At 53.8% G+C, this 21,668-nt stretch overlaps 1 protein-coding gene across 3 annotated transcripts in view; it reads right to left on the bottom strand.

Annotated features, from left to right (window-relative positions):
- Positions 1-21,668, bottom strand: part of LOC119951740 (RING finger protein 212B-like) — a 108,782-nt gene that overhangs the window by 74,780 nt on the left and 12,334 nt on the right. For 2 of the 3 annotated variants that reach the window (XM_038775049.1, XM_038775051.1), the window contains exons 2-7: positions 16,784-16,899; positions 15,161-15,221; positions 13,166-13,194; positions 2,870-2,916; positions 1,623-1,683; positions 6-66 (exon numbers count right to left, since the gene is read on the bottom strand). In XM_038775049.1, the coding sequence (XP_038630977.1) occupies positions 6-66; positions 1,623-1,683; positions 2,870-2,916; positions 13,166-13,194; positions 15,161-15,221; positions 16,784-16,899 (375 nt within the window). The remainder of the gene's footprint in view (positions 1-5; positions 67-1,622; positions 1,684-2,869; positions 2,917-13,165; positions 13,195-15,160; positions 15,222-16,783; positions 16,900-21,668) is intronic. The other variant, XM_038775050.1, reaches the window with a different exon arrangement.

Genomic DNA, 21,668 nt, shown 5'->3' with positions numbered 1-21,668 from the left:
CTTACCAGCAGACCACCTGATCTGGATATACTGTTCCAAGTCAGCCGTCCCGCTGAACCTGGCCTGCTATTTGAAGGGATGTGAGTGAGAGAGAGGGAGAGAGAGAATAATTCTACATTCAGCTCAGGACCTGCAGTAATTCCTCCAATAGTCTGGCCCCACTAGATGCCGTCTGAACCCCCGTCGACATCACACAGGAGTTGGGCAGGGATGAAGTAACTCAGCAGAGGGGGCCTGGGAGACGTGGATGGAGCCTGACTTCCTGTAGCTTTGTGCGGGGCTCTGTACCGTTCACAGTCTCTCCCCTACGGAGGCCGCTGGGACTAGGGGGCAGGGGGAGGAAGCCTCACCCTCTGCCGCCAGTGCCGAGGAAGCCCCACACTATCAGACATACCGGGCTTCGGTTGAGGCACTAAGCAGAGGGTCCCATCAGCTGCCATTCCAGAGGAACGCCTGGAGTCCCACGGTTATGTCGGCAGACTGGAGAAGTTGCAGCCGCGGGGCTTGAAAATTTCACCCGTCGGGCACACGCATTGGGCGGCCGACAAATGTGCTTCCGGCTGGGCCCGGAACCCCGTTTCACACAATTTAACGGCGCTGTGGGAAAGGCTCAGAGCTGTCCAAGAGTGACGGGAAGCGAAGGCAGGCACTGAGAAGAGGGAGGGTGCGGGGCTGGCATTTCTGACGTGCTCCCCCAGGGGAAGAGAAGGGTGTGTGGACAGCCGCTTGCGGAGCTGTCTCAGGGAGCTGCTGACCGATAAAAAATAAATAGCGACGGGGAAAACTACGCCAAGAGTGTCGAGGTGCCGCATTGAAACACAGGCCCCAGGCCCCGGACACATTTGTTAATTTTATTCCAGTCCAGATAGTTCATCCCTCCCTGGATCGAGGTTGAGGTTAAAACATTAAAGGCAGGCTGGACAATCCCCCCCCCCGGCCAACAGTGCCCCCATCCCCCTCCCCCCACCAACCGTGACAGCAGACAGTCCCCAGACAATTGCTTTTAATTGCCGCCTTCGAATAGAATTCCAATAGAGCAGGAGGCCATTCGGCCCATCGAGTCTGTACTGACTCTCTGAAAGAGCACCCTACCTAGGCCCACTCACCCCCTCCATCCCCGTAACCCCATCTAACCTGTACATCTTTGGACACTAAGGAGCAATGTTATCATGGCCAATTCACCTAACCCGCACATCTTTGGACTTTGGGAGTAAACCCATGCAGACACGTGAAGAATGTGCAAACTCCACACAGTCACCCAAGGCTGGAATTGAACCCGGATCCCTGGCGCTGTGAGGCAGCAGTGCTAACCACTGTGCCACCGTGCCAATCTTATGTGCATAATGGGATAAATTGCCTTCTTGACCGTCGCCAGGCATGTGACCAACTCTTGCGAGCACCCGACGACTGAAATATTGCTCGAATGCGTGGCAACATCTTTTCTGGCCCATGTTTTCCTGGAGAAAGTCGAGAGTTGTCCCGACATCGTAAAGGGATCCAGACAGAATCGATGGTGACGGGGTTGCATTTCCGGTGTGGAGAGAACAAGAGTGACAGAGATGTAGATTTAAGCTGACTGGCAAAAAACATTCAAACAACAGGAACGTTTCGGCAGCACCTACCTGCTCGAAGCTGTGTTCCCGCTGTATGATCCGACACTCTGCGGCGTATGTTTCGGTGTGACTGGCATGAGGGGACACAAACAGAAGGCCAAGATTTGCTGAAATCGAAGGACCCCTGTTTTTTTTCCTGCCGATCCCCAGAGAAACTCAATTCCCACCCCTCCCTCGGCATCCACCTTGCATGCTGGACCCACCTGTCCGTCGGGGTAGTGGAGGGGGACATTGTACGTGCATTCATCTCTTGCTCATCCTACACAGTTGTCCTGACAGGGCAAGATGGTCACATGGGAATAGGAGGGCAGCACAGTGGTGCAGTGGGTTAGCACTGTTGCCTCACGGCGCCAAGGTCGCAGGTTCGATCCCGGCTCTGGGTCACTGTCCGTGTGGAGTTTGCACATTGTCCCCGTGTTTGCATCGGTTTCGCCCCCACAACCCAAAAGATGAGCAGGGTAGGTGGATTGGCCATGCGACATTGCCCCTTAATTGGAAAAAATGAATTGGATACAATACATTTTCTTTTAAATGGGAACAGGAGGAGGCCCATTCAGCCCCTTCTCTAGCCTGTTACATAGGAACAGGAGGCGGCCCATTCAGTCCCTTCTCTAGCCTGTTACATAGGAACAGGAGGCGGCCCATTCAGCCCCTTCTCCAGCCTGTTACATAGGAACAGGAGGCGGCCCATTCAGCCCCTTCTCCAGCCTGTTGCACGGGAACAGGAGGAGGCCCATTCAGCCCCTTCTCCAGCCTGTTACAGAGGAACAGGAGGAGGCTCATTCAGCCCCTTCTCCAGCCAGTTACACAGGGAGCAGGAGGCCCATTCAGCCACTTGGACATGTCACATTGGAAATGGAAATGGACATTCACCCTGCCCTGTGTGCTTTTTGTTCACCTTGGTTACTGGGAGCTGGTCTCTCCCTCACACATCCCGTGACCGGGTAGAAAGGGAACATGCAGGGCAGCACGGTGGCACAGTGGTTAGCATTGCTGCCTACGGCGCTGAGGACCCGGGTTCGAATCCCGGCCCTGGGTCACTGTCCGTGTGGAGTTTGCACGTTCTTCCCGTGTCTGCGTGGGTTTCACCCCCACAATCCAAAAATCTGCAGGATAGGCAGATTGGCCATGCTAAATTGCCCCTTAATTGGAAAAAATAATTGGGTACTCTAAATTTATTTTTTTTAAAAGGAACATGCGAGATGGGAATCAACCACAACAAGAAATCTCCGACCCTAGGCGTTGGCGGCACTTACCTCTGCTCGAGGGAGAGGTGATGGCAATCGGACGAGGGGTACTGGACCTGTGAGGTGTGGGGGAAAGAAAGAGAAAACAGTGATGTGCAATGAGTTCTGCGGTTCGACCAAATTAATTTGCGCAATTGTGCCCAATGTATACAAGCAAAGATTCTGTCTACTTCAACAGGAGGAGGCCCGTTCAGCCCCTTCTCCAGCCTGTTACATAGGAACAGGAGGAGGCCCATTCAGCCCCTTTTCCAGCCTGATACACAGGAACAGGAGGAGGCCCGTTCAGCCCCTTCTCCAGCCTGTTACACAGGAACAGGAGGAGGCCCATTCAGCCCCTTCTCCAGCCTGTTACACAGGAACAGGTGGAGGCCCATTCAGCCCCTTCTCCAGCCTGTTACACAGGGAACGGGAGGAGGCCCATTCAGCCCCTTCTCCAGCATGTTACACAGGAACAGGAGGAGGCCCATTCAGCCCCATCTCCAGCCTGTTACACAGGAACAGGAGGAGGCCCATTCAGCCCCTTCTCCAGCCTGTTACACAGGAACAGGGGGAGGCCCATTCAGCCCCTTCTCCAGCCTGTTACACAGTTACAGGGGGAGACTCATTCAGCCCCTTCTCCAGCCTGTTACACAGGTACAGGCCCATTCAGCCCCTTCTCCAGCCTGTTGCACAGAAACAGGAGGAGGCCCAATCAGCCCCTTCTCCAGCCTGTTACACAGGGATCAGGAGGAGGCCCATTCAGCCCCTTCTCCAGCCTGTTACACAGGAACAGGAGGAGACCCATTCAGCCCCTTCTCCTACCTGTTGCACAGAAACAGGAGGAGGCCCAATCAGCCCCTTCTCCAGCCTGTTACACAGGGATCAGGAGGAGGCCCATTCAGCCCCTTCTCCAGCCTGTTACACAGGAACAGGAGGAGGCCCATTCAGCCCCTTTTCCAGCCTGTTACACAGGAACAGGAGGAGGCCCATTCAGCCCCTTCTCCAGCCTGTTACACAGGAACAGGTGGAGGCCCATTCAGCCCCTTCTCCAGCCTGTTACACAGGGAACGGGAGGAGGCCCATTCAGCCCCTTCTCCAGCATGTTACACAGGAACAGGAGGAGGCCCATTCAGCCCCATCTCCAGCCTGTTACACAGGAACAGGAGGAGGCCCATTCAGCCCCTTCTCCAGCCTGTTACACAGGAACAGGGGGAGGCCCATTCAGCCCCTTCTCCAGCCTGTTACACAGTTACAGGGGGAGACTCATTCAGCCCCTTCTCCAGCCTGTTACACAGGAACAGGCCCATTCAGCCCCTTCTCCAGCCTGTTGCACAGAAACAGGAGGAGGCCCAATCAGCCCCTTCTCCAGCCTGTTACACAGGGATCAGGAGGAGGCCCATTCAGCCCCTTCTCCAGCCTGTTACACAGGAACAGGAGGAGACCCATTCAGCCCCTTCTCCTACCTGTTGCACAGAAACAGGAGGAGGCCCAATCAGCCCCTTCTCCAGCCTGTTACACAGGGATCAGGAGGAGGCCCATTCAGCCCCTTCTCCAGCCTGTTACACAGGAACAGGAGGAGGCCCATTCAGCCCCTTCTCCAGCCTGTTACACAGGAACAGGAGGAGACCCATTCAGCCCCTTCTCCTACCTGTTGCACAGAAACAGGAGGAGGCCCAGTCAGCCCCTTCTCCAGCCTGTTACAAAGGGATCAGGAGGAGGCCCATTCAGCCCCTTCTCCAGCCTGTTACACAGGAACAGGAGGAGGCCCATTCAGCCCCTTCTCCAGCCTGTTACACAGGGATCAGGAGGAGGCCCATTCAGCCCCTTCTCCAACCTGTTGCACAGAAACAGCTTGCACAGCCAATCTCTAGTTTTAAGGTCACATCCACATGTTCTGGACGCCCCACACCGCCAGACAAAATTCTTTCAAACAAATTCTTTAATAATTTTAAAGCACCTCAATTTGACCACCCCTTGGTCGTTCACATTCATGCTTTGATGAGGTCACAGACTGAAACATTAGCTCCCTTTCTCTGTTCTGACCCCCTGAGTTCTTCCAGGGTTTTCAGTATTTATTGCCGATTTCCAGCACCTGCGGTATTTTTACATTTCTATCCCCACTTATGTTGGAGAGACAGTCATAGGAGAGGAAGTTGTAGATGTTTGGGTCCATAACATCTCAAAGGAGGGGAGAGATGTGCGTACGATGTGCGTACAGGTTAGGAGCAGGAATAGAGGCCGCTCGGCCCCTCCAGTCTGCTCTGCCATTCGATAAGATTGCGACCTTAACTCCCACATTCCAGCCGACACCCCCGATAACCTTTCACCCCCTCGTTAATCAAGAATCTATCCAGCTTGGCCTTAAAAATATTTAGAGACTCTACTTCCACCGCCCTTTGAGGAAGAGAGTTCAAGAGACTCACCGCCCTGAGAGAAAAAAATTCTCCTGATCTCCTTCTTAAATGGGCGACCCCCTTATCTTTAAACAGTGATCTTCCCCTCTCCCTACCGTTCGAGATTTGTCCACAAGAGGAAACATTCTCTCCACAAATACCCTGTCAAGATCACCTCTGGACCATGAAGCTTTCAATCAAGTCACGTCTCACTCTTATCTACTCCAGCGGTTAAAAGCCTGGCCTGTCTCACTCTTCCCTCATAAGACAACCCGCCCATTCCAGTCATGGAAAGCAAGAAGTGTGAAAGGTTATCAGGGGCGGCACGGTGGCACAGCAGTTAGCACCGCTCCCTCACAGCGCCAGGGACCCAGGCTCGACTCTCGCCTCGGGTGACCCACGCAGACACGGGGAGAATGTGCAAACTCCACACGGACAGTGACCAGGGGCCGGGATTGAACTCGGGTCCTCAGTGCCCTGAGGCAGCAGTGCTAACCACTGCGCCACCGTGCCGCCCCAGGAATGTAACGGTTGAGGTGACAATCAGACCAGCCATGATCTTAATGAATGGCTCGAGGCCCAGAGGCCGATTACTCCTGCTCCTGATTTGTGCGTTCGTGATATGAAAAATCATCCGTTATTGGAGCTGAAAATAGAAAAAGGAAATATTGCCATTGCCAATGGCCTTTATTTCCAATCAGAAAACTTCTACCTTTAATTTGTAATGTGTGTTGAATGTAGCAATTTCAGATATAGTGTTTTATATGTATTTGGTGTGGGAAGGGTTAAAAGCCTGGGTTAATGTGTGTATGACTGTTGCGGTAGTGTTTTTAAAATCCTGGTTTGCAAGACCACTAGGTTATTTGGGAGCCAGAGGTGCAATTAAAGCATCATAAAAGTTTGGGTGGATGGATTTTTATCTATATTAACAGGGTTCCCTGCAGAGCAGATAATTAGAGACACTGGGCGGTATTCTCCAGTCTCCGACGCCGGAATCACGTTCGGCCGGAGAATCCCCGTTTGCGACAAAATCGGGAGAAGTGGGGTGCCATTTCCATGATGCTCCACCCCCTCCAAAGCAGTCGCAAGCCATATTGACGGCCTCAGGACATTATCTGAGGCCCACCCCTGATGCAACGCCCCCGACCGGCCAAGTTCCTGATGGCGTCGGACGTGTGTGCTATTATTTGTCGGGAACTCGCGTGGCGGCTGCGGACTCAGTCCAGCGCTGCCACAGTCAGGGGACAGCCAATTCACAGCAGGGAAGACTTTGGCAGGGGCTGGAGCACTGTTGGGGGGGCGGTCCGAGGGTCACAAGCTTGGCCAAAGTGGGGGCACTATTTGGCAGGCCGGGTCACCGCGCGGCCAGCATCCTGTTGCAAGGTGCGGCCACTGCCGATGGCATGCGCGGCCACGGACCCAGCAATTCTCCGGTCAGATTGGCAGCTATAGCCGGGTACTCTACACTGCCCGTGTGCTAGCCCCCAGCCAAACGGAGGATTGGTGGCATTTTGCGTCAATTTTTCAGTCGTAAAATGCCACCGTTCCCACGCCGGTGTCAGGACACAGCCTGGAAATCAGGGAATCCAGCCATTGTGTACAGCTTAGTGATATTATGTAGTTAATGGGAGGAGCCAGTGGCTGAAGAAGTCAGCTGTTGAGGTTTTCAGGGTTACATTTTTGCCTGGAAGGGGAGCTGAGAAGGTATCTTAATAAATACAGCCATTGATTCTGCATTATCCTGACAGGGAGGATCAGGTCTCCTCCTTTCAAGCAGCCTCAAAAAATCTTTCACATCTTTCTCAAAGTGGAGTATTCAAGACATCTCATGACAGCGTGTATTCCTGAGTGCTAACTGCATTTAAAAATGGATTGCGGTCTGAGCTGGTTTTGCTGTTTGAGTGGGAATAAAGATAGCAGTTAAGGGTTATTGTGTCACTGTATGAAGACCATGGCGAAGGTGGAAGAAAAAGAGTGCCCCCACGGCACAGGCCCGCCCGCCGATCTGTGGGCCCTGATCGTGGGCCAGGCCACCATGGGGGCACCCTCCGGGGTCAGATCACCCCGTGCCCCCCCCCCCCCCCCCCAGGACTCCGGCGCCGCCCGTGCCGCCAATAAGGTAGGTGGTTTAATCCACGCCGGCGGGAGAGGCTTGTCAGCGGTGGGACTTCGGCCCATCGCAGGCCGGAGAATCGCCGCGGGGGGCCCACCGACCGGCGCGATTCCCGCCCCGCTGAATCTCAGGTGGCAGAGAATTCGGGACACAGTGGGGGCGGGATTAACGCCAGCCCCGGGTGATTCTCCGACCTGGCGGGGGGTCGGAGATTCCCGCCCCAGATTAGTAATGCAGTTTGTTTTAATATAACCGCATCCCTATTTTTGTGAGAAATCACTCTGAGCGAAGTATCCTTTCCTCAGTCTTACAAAATTAAAATTAAATATTGGGGTTTCTGTCCAGTATCCTAGCCACTGTTGGGAGCTAACGTTTCGAGTCTGGATGACTCTTTGTCAAAGCTTTGACAAAGAGTCATCCAGACTCAAAGCAATAGCTCCCTTCTCTCTCCACAGATGCTGTCAGACCTGCTGTGATTGTCTGGTATTCTGGGCGCGATTCTCCGCCCCCCCACGACGGGTCGGAGAATAGCGGGAGAGCCTTCCCGACATTTTTCCCAACCTCCCGCTATTCTCCCCCCACCACGGCCGCCCCATGACACGAATCGCTGCTCGCCGTTTTTTTACGGCGAACAGCGATTTTCCCTATCCGATGGGCCGAGTTCCCAGGCCTTTACGGCCGTTTTCACGAACGCAAACACACCTGCTCTCACCGTTCGTGAAAACGGCCGCAAAGTTCCGTTCCCGACAACCATGGCACCGATTGGCACGGCCGCACCGTGCGGGTCCGAAACCCACGCACTCTTTGTTCCTCCGCCGCCCCGCAGGATCAGTCCGCGGGGCAGCTGAGGGGCATGACGGAATGGGCGGGTTTGACGCATATGCGTGATGACGTCATCCGCGCATGCGCGGGTTGGAGCCGTCCAATCCGCGCATGCACGGCTGACATCATCGTGCGCGTCAGCCGCCGTGACTTTGGCGTGCCGGCTTTGCGACGGTCGCTAAGCCTGCGATGCCGTGGTTCACGGGGCCCCGCTGCTAGCTCCGACCAGGGAGCAGAATCGGGTCCCGGGAGGACAGTTTCACGGCAGCCTTTACGACTCTCCGCATTTGCGGAGAATCACGCCCTCTGTTTTTGTTTCCAATTCCAGGGTCCGCAGTAATTTGCTTTTAGCCACTATTGGGGTCTGGTCCAGGATCGTGCTAAAAAATTTTTTTAAATCTTTTTATTCTCCACATTTGCATCAAATGAAAAAAACACAAACAAGGTAACAATCTCCCAGAAACAACACCCCCTTCAATATGCAATCCAATTCATCCAGGTAAAATACATCCAAGTAACATCAAGGTGCATTCCAGGTAAAAGTTAACAACAAAACAGTGAAACAATAAACCTAGCACCCCCCCCCCCCACTTTCTCCCCCACCCGCCCCCAATTTTCAATGGCAACTAGTTCCCGAAAGTGCATAATAAAGAGTCCCCATGAATTACAGAGCCCTCCTTCACCCCATCAGCTCAAATTTCACCTTCTCAAGAGTCAGAAATTCAAGTAGGTCCCCACGTCAAGTCAGGCACAGGGTGAAGAAACTGACCTCCACCCCAACAGGACCCGCCTCCGGGCAATCAGCAAGGCGAAGGCTAAAACATTTGCCCCCGTACCCATCTGCAGCTCAGGCGAGTCCGACACCCCGAAAATGGCCTCTAAGGGGCCTGGTTCCAAGTTCACATGTAGCACCCCCGAAATGATGCTTAAGACATCCCTCCATTACCTCTCCAGCTTCGGACAGGACCAAAACATATGTACATGGTTTACGGGGCCCCTCCCACACCGCTCAGAGACATCCTCCACTCAATCAAAGAGTCGGCTCATCGTCGCCCTCGCAAGATGTGCCCCATACACGACCTTCAACTGTATCAGCCCCAACTGTGCGCATGGGTTTGTGGCATTCACCCTTTGTAGCACCTCACAGCACAAACCTTCTTCCATTACCTCCCCCAACTCTTCTTCCCACTTGGCCTTAATCCCTTCCATAGGCACCCTGTCCCCTAGAATCTGCCCATAAATCGCTGACACCACCCCGTTCTCCAATCCCCCTGCTGTCAATACCTCTTCCAACAACGAGGGGTTGGCTCATCGCGAAGTTCTGAACCTCCTTCCTCGCAAAGTCTCGGAGGTGCAGGTACCGAAACCCTACCCCTTGCCCCAGTCCTTACTTCTGCCCCCCCCCCCCCCCCGAAACTCTTCCAATCTTTCAAAATGTCCCCCCAGGAATATGTCTTTTAATACTTGATCTCCCTCCCTCCCATCTCCAAAACCTCCCATCCAACCTCCCCGGCTCGAACCTGTGATTTCCCCCCGATCGGCATCTCCCGCCCTCTCTGCAGGACCACCTTCCTGACCCTGGCTACCTTCCCGCCCCAGATAAACGAGGTGACCAACTTGTCCACTTCCTTGAAGAATGCCATTGGTAAAAAGACCGGCAGGGACTGAAATAAAAACAAAAACTGCAGCAGAACATTCATTGAAATCACCTGTACTAGGCCCACCAATGACAGAGGGAGGTTGTCCCACCTTGCCAAGTCCACTTTCACCCTTTCCACCAAACTAGAAAATTGTAGCTACGGAGCCCCCCCCCCTCCCTAATCCCATGCCATCTGCAACCCCAAGTACCTGAAGTGGGTTGCTGTCCTGCGAAATGGCAGCCCCACACTCCCACCCCCACTCCTGGCTGGGGTACCACAAAATACTCAACTCTTCTCCAAATTTAATTTATATCCTGAAAAACCACAGAGTTTTGAAGAAGTCCCAAAATGTTCCCCACCAACGCACTCGGCTCTGAGACATACAACAATAAATCGTCCGTGTACCGTGATACCCTGAATGTGTCGTCCCCCCCCCCCCCCCCCCCCCCTCCCCCCCTCCACTATCCCCTTCCACAGTCCCGAGCTCCTTAAAGTGATGGCCAATGGCTTTAGTGGTAATACAAATAGCAGGGGGATATAGGACACCCCTGCCTGGTACCCTGGTGCACAGCAAAGTACCCCAGGCTCATATTATTTGTGCGGACGCTCGCCATCGGTTCCCTATATAGTAGCCGCACCCATTCCCCAAATCCCGGCCCAATCCCGCATCACTCCAGGACCGCCATCAAATACCCCCATTCTACTCGATCAAATGCCTTTTCCGCATCTGGCGCCACCACCACCTCCGGTTCCTTTCCCTCAACCGGTGTCATGATCACATTTAGTATCCTCCTACTATTTGAGAATAGCTGCCTTCCTTTCACAAACCCTGTCTGGTCTTCCCTTATCACTCGTGTGAGGCTTAGTCCGGGATGGCCCTCGCACCTTCATCACAATTGCTGCACCATCCCAGTTAATAATAATCTTCATTACACACTTGCAAACACCACCACCCTCCTCTCCAACGCCCCTGTTGTTATTCCATATCTACCCCCTGATCCGCTGCCACCTTCTCCAACTGGAAGCTCACCCTCTTACCCACCAACATCGCTGCCCCCCCCCCGAGCCCTACTGTCAAACTATGAATTAAATACTTGACTCACCCAGCCCTTCCTGAGCCTCACCTGGTCTTTCACCTTCAGGTGGGTCTCTTGCAACATGGTAACATCGGCCGTTAAGCTTTTTTAGATGCACAAAAACCCATGATCTCTTCATTGCCCCCCCCCCGCAAACCCCTCACGTTCTATTCTGACCGAGGGCCTCTCAACCCCCCCGCCCCTCCTATCCACCATCATCATAACTCCGGGCCCTGCCCACTGCATCTGGCCCGCCTCATCCCTTTGTTGCCATCGAACCCCTCCCCTTCCTCCCAGAATCCCTCCCATCCACTTCCTCTCGAAAACACCTCCCCGCGTTTCACACCTCCCAGATCTCGAAACCTGTTCGACTGCAGCCCCTCCCCCCAACATACTCCTGTTCACAAGCCAACTTAAAAACTTGCTAGTGTGGAGGCCGTTGCCCAGCCACCACTCCCGCAATCCACTCCCCCCTGCCCAGTCCCAGAAAACAAAGAAGTTCCCTTCAAACAAACAAACCCAGTTCAAATAAATCCCAGAAAACCTCCATCGCAAAAAATCCCAACTCCTACCCTACCCAAATAGGCATCATTTCCTTCCGAATCCCCTCCATGTGTCTACCACATTGTTTTTCGAATTTCACGGCCATCACCTTGGTCAGCTTCTCTACTGTGAAGGGCACGGCCGCACCCAGAGACCCAGCCTCCACCATCGTTCCCGTTACCGGGCTGACCCTTTTGCTTGACGGCGAACCTTCACTTGCCCCCTTCTTCCCAGAGGCTTTCTTCTGAGTTTTAGACATCTCCCTCCCTCCTTATATCTTCTTGCATCTGTTTGTTTAAAAATTGCCCCAGGGACCAAGCATTAAGTTCCAAAAAACTGAGCCTCGGGCAGGAGCTACCCAACGTGCAACTTCCTCCTACATGCCGCCAACGCAAGCCCCGGGTTTGTGGTGAATGCTGCTCTTCTTCTCTCTCTCCCTCTGCCCCTTTGCTTCCATTAGAAGCCATTTGGCCCCTCGAGCCGGCTGTGCCACACAGATACGGCCCTCCCGACTGTGGCGTCGCTGGACTGAGTCTGTAGCCGCCACACCGAGTTCCCGACGGATGAGACCATGAGAGACCCATGCCGTCAGGAACTCCTGAGTCGGTCAATACGTGGCGCTGCGTACTCTCGGAGGGGGCGCTTTGGAGGGGGCGGGGCAACGTGATTTTGTCGGAAACTTTGACTTTCCGGCCTATCGGCAAACGCGATTTTGGCGTCACCGACCGTAGAATCCAGCCCAAGATTTTTTTTCTCTCAAGAGGGTGGATGAGTCTCTAGAACTCTCTTTCTCTAAAGGTGGCGGAAGCAGAGACTTTGAATATTTTTAAAGCTGGAAGTAGATAGATTCTTTTTTAAAATAAATTTAGAGTACCCAATTCATTTTTTCCAATTAAGGGGCAATTTATCCTGGCCAATCCACCTACCCTGCACATCTTTTTTGGGTTGTGGGGGTGAAACCCACGCAAACACTGGGAGAATGTGCAAACTCCACATGGACAGTGACCCAGAGCCGGGATCGAACCTGGGACCTCAGCGACATGGGGCAGCAGCGCTAACCACTGCGCCACCGTGCTGCCCGTGAGCTAGATAGAGTCTTGATTAATAAGTGGGGGCTGAAAGGTTATCAGGGGGTTGGCAGGAATGTGAGGTTGGGGTCATCATCAGACCAGCCGTGATCTTATTGAATGGTGGAGCATGTTCAAGGGGCCGAGTGGCCTCTACGCCTGCTCCTAATTTGGATATATGTTTGTTTGTATCGATGTAAGGATGGGGATTTAAAATCGAGGTCAGCGAGCACAGGCTGTGATGGGTGAACGGGACATGAACGAGCTAGGGCTCGGGCAGCAGAGGTTTGCATTAACTCATGTTTGAGGACGGTGGAAGATGGAAGGGCAGTCAACAGAGTGAGAGAGAAAGAGAGAGAGTGGGAAAGATAGAGAGGAGGCGGGGTGAGGGGGGAAGGTCATTGCCTTGTACGATGTCACACCCATCCCCCCGTCAGAGAGAGGGAGAGAGGATGAAAAGATCAGTGCCTGGTACGAGGTCGCACCCCCCCCCCCCCCATCAGAGAGAAGGAAAGAGAGTGAAAGGTCAGCTCTGGGTTCACTTTCTTCTCCAGAGAACAGAAGGACAGACACATTACACTGACCATTCTAATACGATCAAAGATACATGTACATCTAAATCAGTTCAGGCGGCAAGTGCTTGCCAGCGAGATTGCCATGTGAAATGCTGACCTTTGAAGCTGGATTAGACTCGGTGAGGCCTGTATGGGGAACAGAGAGAAAGAACGTCTTGAAATTTATCAATCCAGACAGAGAACTGACAAAAGGTCGGTTAAAAAAAGCAAAGCAGTTATTAAAGAGACGGAAGGCAGTGGGTTTAAGGGGTCAGAAGGTAGGAGACAGACACAATGACTAATAACGGGACCAAAAGCTGGAGTGCAACTGAGATCAGGGGGAAGGGTAGAGAACACAGAGGATGGGGAGGGGAAGGGGGAATGAGGAGGGGTGGGTGAGGGGAGAGGTAGGAGACAGACACAGGGCGAAATTCTCCGCTCCTGCGATAAATCGGGAAGGCCATTGTGAACTCGGCCGAGTTTCACGACGGTCTCGGAGGCCGCTCCTCGCACCTAATTCACCCCCACCCGGGGGGGGGCTAGGAGCGGCGCTCCGTAAATCTCGGCCGCCGGGCCTTGACGCATGCGTCAAGGAGGTACGCCGAGAATGACACGACGGCGGCGCCTAAATGATGTCAGCCGCGCACGCGCAGGTTGGCCAGCTCCAACCCGCGCATGCGCGGCTGACGTCACGCCGGCTCCAACCCGCGCATGCGCGGTTGCCGTCTTCCCCTCCGCTGCCCCGCAAGACGTGGCGGCTTGATCTTGCAGGGCGGCGGAGGGAAAAGAGGGCGTCGCATTGAGACGCCGACCCTACGATCGGTGGGCACCGATCGCGGGCCAGTCCCCTCCCGAGCACGGCCGTGGTGCTCACTCCCCTCTCCGCCCCCAACAAGCTTCAAACGAACATTTGGCGCCCATGTTCACGACGGCAGCGACCAAGTGTGGTTGCCGCAGTCGTGAATCGGTCGGGAATGGCAGGCCGCTCGGCCCATCCGGGCCGGAGGATCGCCGGTCGCCGTGAAAAACGGCGAGCACCGATTCTTCCGAGCGGGGGGTGGGAGAATCGCGGGGGGGGCGCCAGGGGGGCGTGTCTTGACTCGCCCGGCCCTCCCGCGATTCTCCTACCCGGCGTGGGGAGCGGAGAATCGCGCCCACAATGACTAAGCTAAATTGCCTTAGTGTCCAAAAAAGGTTAGGTCGGGTTACGGGGATATGGTGAGGTGCGGGGATAGGGTGGAGGTTTGGGCTTGGGTAGGGGTGCTCTTTCCAAGGGCCGGTGCAGACTCGATGGGCCGAATGGCCTCCTTCTGCACTGTAAATTCTATGAAATAACGGGACCAAAAGCTGGAGTGCAACAGGGATCGCGGGGGGGGGGGGGGGCGGGGGGTACAGAACACAGATGATGGGGAGGGGAAGGGGAATGAGGAGGGGCGGGTGAGGGGGAGAGGATGTTGAGGGGGTGTGAGATGGGGAGATTGAGGGGGAAGGAGGGGTGAGGAAGTGAAGGGTAGGGAGGAGGGGAAAGTGAGGTTGGTGAGGGGGGAGTGTGAGGGAAGGGGAAGTGAGTAGGAAGGGGGAGTGAGGAGGTGAGGGTGAAGGGAGGTGAGGGGAGAGTGAGGGGAAGGGAGAGTGAGGGGCAAACACAGAAAATAGGACGAGGCCATTTGACCCTTTGAGCCTGTTCTGCCATTCATTATGATTATGGCTGATCATCAAGTTCAATACCCGATCCCGCCTTCCCCCCATTTCCCTTGGTCCCTTTAGCCCCAAGAGCGATGTCTAATTCCTTCTTGAAGTGAGAGAGTGTGGAGGAGAAAGTGAGGGTGAGGGGAAATGAGATGGGGAGGGTGAGGGGGAAGGGGGAGTGAGGGGAGCAGGGTGGGTGGTTATGGGCTGGAATGAGAGAGGCAAGAGGTAGACTGATTCGGGACCACAGAGGGGAAGGCATGGGGAGGGCGGTGAGAGGAAGAAGAGCCAAGGGAGTGAAGAACTCCTGGTGGGAGGGGTTGGCCGAGGGGGAGGATCAGTCACAGCCAAGTCGGGTGGCCTGCTGTCCTCTTGGATATTCTGAGTGCGAGGCAGTCTCGCTCAATTAGAGGAGGAGTCTCACCTTAGCAGCAGCGAGCAGCTTCTTCATTTCGGTAACTTGGCTCTTCAGTGCTCCTAACTCCCTGGTGGTGAAGGGTGGAACCAAAAATAAGTAAAGATAAACTTTGATTTTGTTTTATTCATTCGCGGGATGGGGGAGTCGGTGACTAGGCCCAATATCCCTAATTGCCCCTCGAGAAAGTGGTGGGTGAGCTGCCATCTTGAACCGGCTGCAGTCCCTGTGTGGTGTGTGTAACACCCACAGTGCTGTCAGGGAGGGAGGGCCAGGATTGTGACCCAGCGACAGTGAAGGAACGGCGATATATTTCCCAGTCAGGATGGTGAGTGTGGGGCTCGGAGGGGGGGAACTTGCAGGTGGTGGAGTTCCCCATGTGTCTGCTGCCCCCTTGTCCTTCTAGATGGTAGAGGTGGTGGGTTTGGAAGGTGCTGTGGAAGGAGCCTTGGTGAGTCGCTGCGGTGCATCTTGTAGATGGTACACACACTGCTGCCGCTGTGCGTCGGTGGTGGGGGGAGTGAATGTTTGTGGATGGGGTGCCGATCAAAGCGGGGCTGCTTTGTCCTGGATGGTGTCGAGCTTCTCGAGTGTTGTCGGAGCCGCACTCATCCAGGCAAGTGGAGAGTATCCCATCACACTCCTGACTGGTGCCTTGTAGATGGTGGACAGGCTTTGGGGGGAGTCAGGAGGTGAGTTACTCGCCGCAGGATTCCCAGCCTCTGACTTGCCCTTGTTGCCAAAGTATTTATGTGGCTGGTCCAGTTCAATTTCTGGTGAATGGTAACCACCAGGATGCCGCCGGATCACGGGCGCGGCATTGAACTGTCAAACCGTCTCCGCTCCACCGAGGGCAACGCAGCCTCTGCGCTCATGAAACTGCCCCTCCTCCCCACCATCAATTACTTGTCCTGTGACCCCCAATGGGAGGTTCGGGGGGTGCAACCCGTTGTTTGGGAATCCCCAGATTACAGCGAATATTGTCCACAGCTACCAGTGTCCGGGGAGGGGGGCAAACGCAGTATTTAATTAACCTAACATCATTAAGGAAACAAACTACAGGTACCTGGTTATACATGGCGCAGGAATGATGAAAAGGCGGCAGCACAGTATGAAAGAGGGGGTCATGGCATCGAGAACCCGGGTTCAATCCCGGCCCCGGGTCACTATCCATGTGGAGTTTGCACATTATCCCCGTGTCTGCTTGGGTCTCATCCCCACAACCCAAAGATGTGCAGGGTAGGTGGATTGGTCACACTAAATTGCTCCTATTTAAAAATAAATTTAGAGTACCCAATTCTTTTTTTCCAATTAAGGGGCAATTTAGCGTGGCCAATCCACCTACCCTGCACATCTTTGGGTTGTGGGGTTGAGGCCCCTCGTAGACACGGGGATAATGTGCAAACTCCACACGGACAGTGACCTGGGGTTGGGATCGAACCCGGGTCCTCGGCGGCGTGAGGAAGCAGTGCTAACCACTGCACCGCCCTGCTATATTGCTCCTTAATTGGAATTTTTTTTTAATTTAAAAAATGAAGAGGGGGGTCACTGTTAAAAGTGAAAGTGTTGGGATCAGAGGAATACAGCGCGAAGAAGGATTGTTCAGTTCGGTCGACGGAGGCCTACACTTACTTGTCCTGGGATATTATTTTGCATTGTGCCTGTTGCATGGCAGCCTCCATTTTAGAAATCCTGAACTTATAGTAGGTCAGGTGTAGCTCAGTCTGCTTCCTCTGGAATTTAGTCACCTGTGAAGAAGCAGGGAGACGTATTAGGGAGCAGCCACCTTAAACCCGGGACATACGTACAGCACTGTCCCAGGGTTGTAGACATTTTAAACCCGGGGTCATACGTAGTACAGCGAAGTCCAAGGGTTGTTCAGACCTTAAAACCGGGGATGTACATGCAGCACAGTCCCAGGCTTGTCGAGGCCTTTTTATTAAAATTTTTCTAATTAAGGGTTAATTAAGCGTCGCTGATTCACCTAACCCTGCACATCTTTGGGTTGTGGGCTTGAGACCCAAGCAGACACAGGGAGAATGTGGCAACTCCTCACAGGCAGTGACCTGGGGCCAGGATCGAACGCCGTGAGGGGCTTCTAGAGACCTTAAAAGTGGGGATGTACGTTCAGCACAGTCCCAGGGAACGGACACCTAAACCCAGGATGTACATTGTCACGATGTGGGAGATATTAGGAACTTGGGTCCAGAAATGGGATCCCAGTTATAGCGGGCAATTTAGGGGTTAAAGGACTGCTAGCAACAGACTTACACCTATACGCTCACACCGTTGTGCGTCGGTGGTGGAGGGAGCGAATATTTGTGGATGGGGTGGATACGCTCACACCTGCTGAGTCACATGGTCCCATTCTCGTTAAGGAATGCAAGAGAGAGAAAGAGAAAAAAGACGCAGAGAGAAGGGTTCTGAACCAATTTCCGTAATCGAAGAAACATTGCTTCCTAAATGCAAGTGTTGCTTTTGCCTTGTATGTGTAAGTGGAACGAAAGCTATATTTTCATGAAAAATGTTGATTGGTGGGAACTAGTGTTAGGGTTAAGAAACAGCATGTAATCTGTCAGTGTTAGTTGAAGTTTAAAGTTTCAATATTGTTTTCTTTTCTTTTGTTGTAATAAAATTTGTTGAGAAAATAACCAAGTCTTATTTCTTATATGATCACTCACGAACTAATCAATGTTTTGTCACCGTCTTGAAACTTTAAAAGGTTATCCGTCTGGTTCAATATCTTAGCCATTGTTGAGGGCTGATCAGGTATCCAGCACAACATACAGCACAGGTCTAGGGACAAACACCTTCAACCCGGAGACGTACATACAGCACAGACCCAGGGGACAGACAGATGAAACCCAAGGATGTGCTTACAGCACAGGCCCAGGGAACAAACACCTTAACCTCGGGGATGTACGTACCACACAGGCCCAGTGAACAGACATCTTAAACCCGGGGATGTACGTACGCACAGGCCCAGGGAACAGACACCTTAACCTCGGGGATGTATGTACTGCACAGGCCCAGGGAACAGACACCTGAAACCGGGGGATGTACGTACTGCACAGGCCCAGGGAACAGACACCTGAAACCGGGGGATGTACATACAGCACAGGCCCAGGGAACAGATACCTGAAACCGGGGGATGTACGTACAGCACAGGCCCAGGGAACAGATACCTGAAACCGGGGGATGTACGTACTGCACAGGCCCAGGGAACAGATACCTGAAACCGGGGGATGTACGTACAGCATAGGCCCAGGGAACAGATACCTGAAACCGGGGGATGTACGTACAGCACAGGCCCAGGGAACAGATACCTGAAACCGGGGGATGTACGTACAGCATAGGCCCAGGGAACAGATACCTGAAACCGGGGGATGTACGTACAGCACAGGCCCAGGGAACAGATACCTGAAACCGGGGGATGTACGTACAGCACAGGCCCAGGGAACAGATACCTGAAACCGGGGGATGTACGTACAGCACAGGCCCAGGGAACAGATACCTGAAACCGGGGGATGTACGTACAGCATAGGCCCAGGGAACAGACACCTGAAACCGGGGGATGTACGTACAGCACAGGCCCAGGGAACAGACACCTGAAACCGGGGGATGTACGTACAGCAAAGGCCCAGGGAACAGACACCTGAAACCGGGGGATGTACGTACAGCATCGCCCCAGGGAACAGATACCTGAAACCCGGGGATGTATGTACCGCATAGTCCCAGAGAACAGATAATTGACACCGTAGACACATTTAAACCTAATACCAAGGGGAGACGATGGCATAGTGGTAATGTCGTTGGACCAGCCTAATGCTTTGGGAAATACAGGTTCAAATCCCACCAAATCAGCTGGAATTTAAATTCAATTCATAAAATCTGGAATATAATGGTCACCGTGACAATTACCGTTGATTGACATAGAAAGACATTTGGTTCATAAATGAAGGAAAATCTGCCGTCCTTATGCTTTCTATGTGTGATTTCTGACCCCCTCCCCCACATTCACACTGTAGCGACAACAGCAGGTTAGAGGCTGGGAATCCAGCGGTGAGTCACCTCCTGAAACCCCCCCCCCCCCCCCCCCCCAAAGCCTGTCCACCATCTACAAGGCACAAGTCAGGAGTGTGACGGGATTCTCTCCACTTGCCTGGATGAGTGCGGCTCCGACAACATTCGAGAAGCTCGGCACCATCCAGGACAAAGCAGCCCCGCTTTGATCGGCACCCCATCCACAAACATTCACTCCCTCCACCACCGACACACAGCGGCAGCAGTGTGTGTACCATGTACAAGATGCACCGCAGCGACTCACCAAGGCTCCTTCGACAGCACCTTCCAAACCCACCACCTCTACCATCTAGAAGGACAAGGGGGCAGCAGACACATGGGGAACACCACCACCTGCAAGTTCCCCTCCGAGCCCCACAATCGGCTGCTTCTATTTCACACCTTTGCATTTGCTCAAAGATCTCCTGTAGGGTGAACTGGCCGCTGGGCCACGACCTCTTGGGCATGCACACCTGTTAGAGAGATAGGGAGACGGCGGACATAGACGCTGACAGTAGCAGGGAAACAGCTATCCACCCTCATGACGGCCGTGACCTCTGGAAGGCCACGACTGTTTGGAGAGGCTCCGGGAGAGGTGAGCAGAAACGGAAGGCACAGCTGGTTGGGAAGAGGGCCCAGATGAAACGGACGACAGCGCATCATGCACATAAATTTCCGGGCCTTCCTCTGCAGCAAATACGCAGAGACGGCCGCGCCAGAGTGGGGGCTCCTGAGCCACTTCAGGCAGGGCTTAACGGAAGGGGGCAGCAGCGAAGTGGTATTATCGCAAGGCTGGCAATCCGGAGACCCAGGATAAAGCCCCGGGGAACCAGGTTCGAAACCCACCATGGCAGGCGGTAGAATTTGAATCCATCAGGACCGATGAGACGACTGGTGTTAAAAAATCCCCCATCTGCTTCACTAATATCTCATTTTAGGGAAGAGGAAACCTGCATGACTCCACATCCCCCACAGCATTGTGGTTGACTCTGAACTGCTATCCTCTGAAATGACCTAGCGAACGCACTCAGCTGTGACAAAATTGTGAAAAAAAGGAATGAAACCAGACAGGGGACCACTCGGCATCAGGAGCGATAGTGGCAAACCCAGGTCTGTCGACCCTGCAAAGTTCTCCTTACCAACATCTGGGGGCTTGTGCCAAAGTTGGGAGAGCTGTCTCACAGAATAGTCAAGCTCCAGCCTGACAGTCATACTCACAGAATCATACCTTACAGGCGATGTCCCAGACACCACTATCACCAGCAGAGGTGGCGACACAGTGGTTTACATTCGGGAGGGAGTTGCCCTGGGGGAGTCCTCAACATCCACTCTGGACCCCATGAAGTCTCATATCTCTTGCTGATTACCACATACAGGCCCTCTTCAGCTGATGAATCAGTACTCCTTCATGTTGAGCGTCACTTGGAGGAAGCACTGAGGATGGCAAGGTACAGGCTGTATTCTGGGTTGGGAGGCGGGGGGGACTTCAATATTCATCACCAAGAGTGGCTTGATAGTACCACCACAGTCTGAGCTGGTCGAGTCCTGAAGGACATAGCTGCTAGATTGGGCCTGCAGCAGGTGGTGAGGGAGCCCATAAGAGGGAAAAGCAGACTTCACCTCATCCTCACCACAGGTGGATCATAGGTTGCTTTACCCTTTGAGGGGAAGAGCTGACTGGTGGTGATTTAACCTGGAGGTCACCACAATTCAGGAAAGGGGCAACGGTCGGGAAGGCGGATCCTTCATGAATTTTTTTTTTTATGTATTTATTAAGGCATTTGTAAATATACATCAAACACAAACACAACCACAACCAAGAATATAGCAAATAAACCTCTAACACTCAACCGTGCACCGTCCCTACCGCTACACTCCACCTCCTCCTTTTTTTAAACCCCTCCACAGTCCCTCTCACGGAGGACTTGATCATTTCCAACCTGAGGAATTCCACGAGGTTTCGGCGGCCCCGGGTCCCTCGACTCCAGCAAGACCTGTCTCCGGGCTACCAGGGAGGCAAAGGCCAGCACATCGGCCTCTCTCTCTCCCTGGACTCCCGGGTCCCTCCACTCCAGCAAGATCTGTCTCCGGGCTACCAGGGAGGCAAAGGCCAGCACATCGGCCTCTCTCCCTCCCTGGACTCCCGGTCCCTCCACTCCAGCAAGATCTGTCTCCGGGCTACCAGGGAGGCAAAGGCCAGCATATCGGCCTCTCTCCCTCCCTGGACTCCCGGGTCTTCCGACACTCCAAAAATTGCCACTTCTGGACTCGGGACCACCTTCACCACCTCAGACATAACGTCCGCAAACCCTCGCCAGAATCCCTGCAGCTTCGGACAAGCCCAAAAGATGTTCACATGGTTCGCAGGCCCACCCGCGCATCGCCCACACCGTACATCGCCCTCCACCTCCTCACAAAACCTACTCACCCTGGCCACCGTCATATGTGCCCTCTG

This window comes from Scyliorhinus canicula, chromosome 17, assembly GCF_902713615.1.
Source record: "Scyliorhinus canicula chromosome 17, sScyCan1.1, whole genome shotgun sequence".
Classification (NCBI taxonomy): domain Eukaryota; kingdom Metazoa; phylum Chordata; class Chondrichthyes; order Carcharhiniformes; family Scyliorhinidae; genus Scyliorhinus; species Scyliorhinus canicula.
The sequence above is the reverse complement of the archived record's forward strand: the minus strand, read 5'-3'. Positions and strand labels throughout refer to the sequence as shown.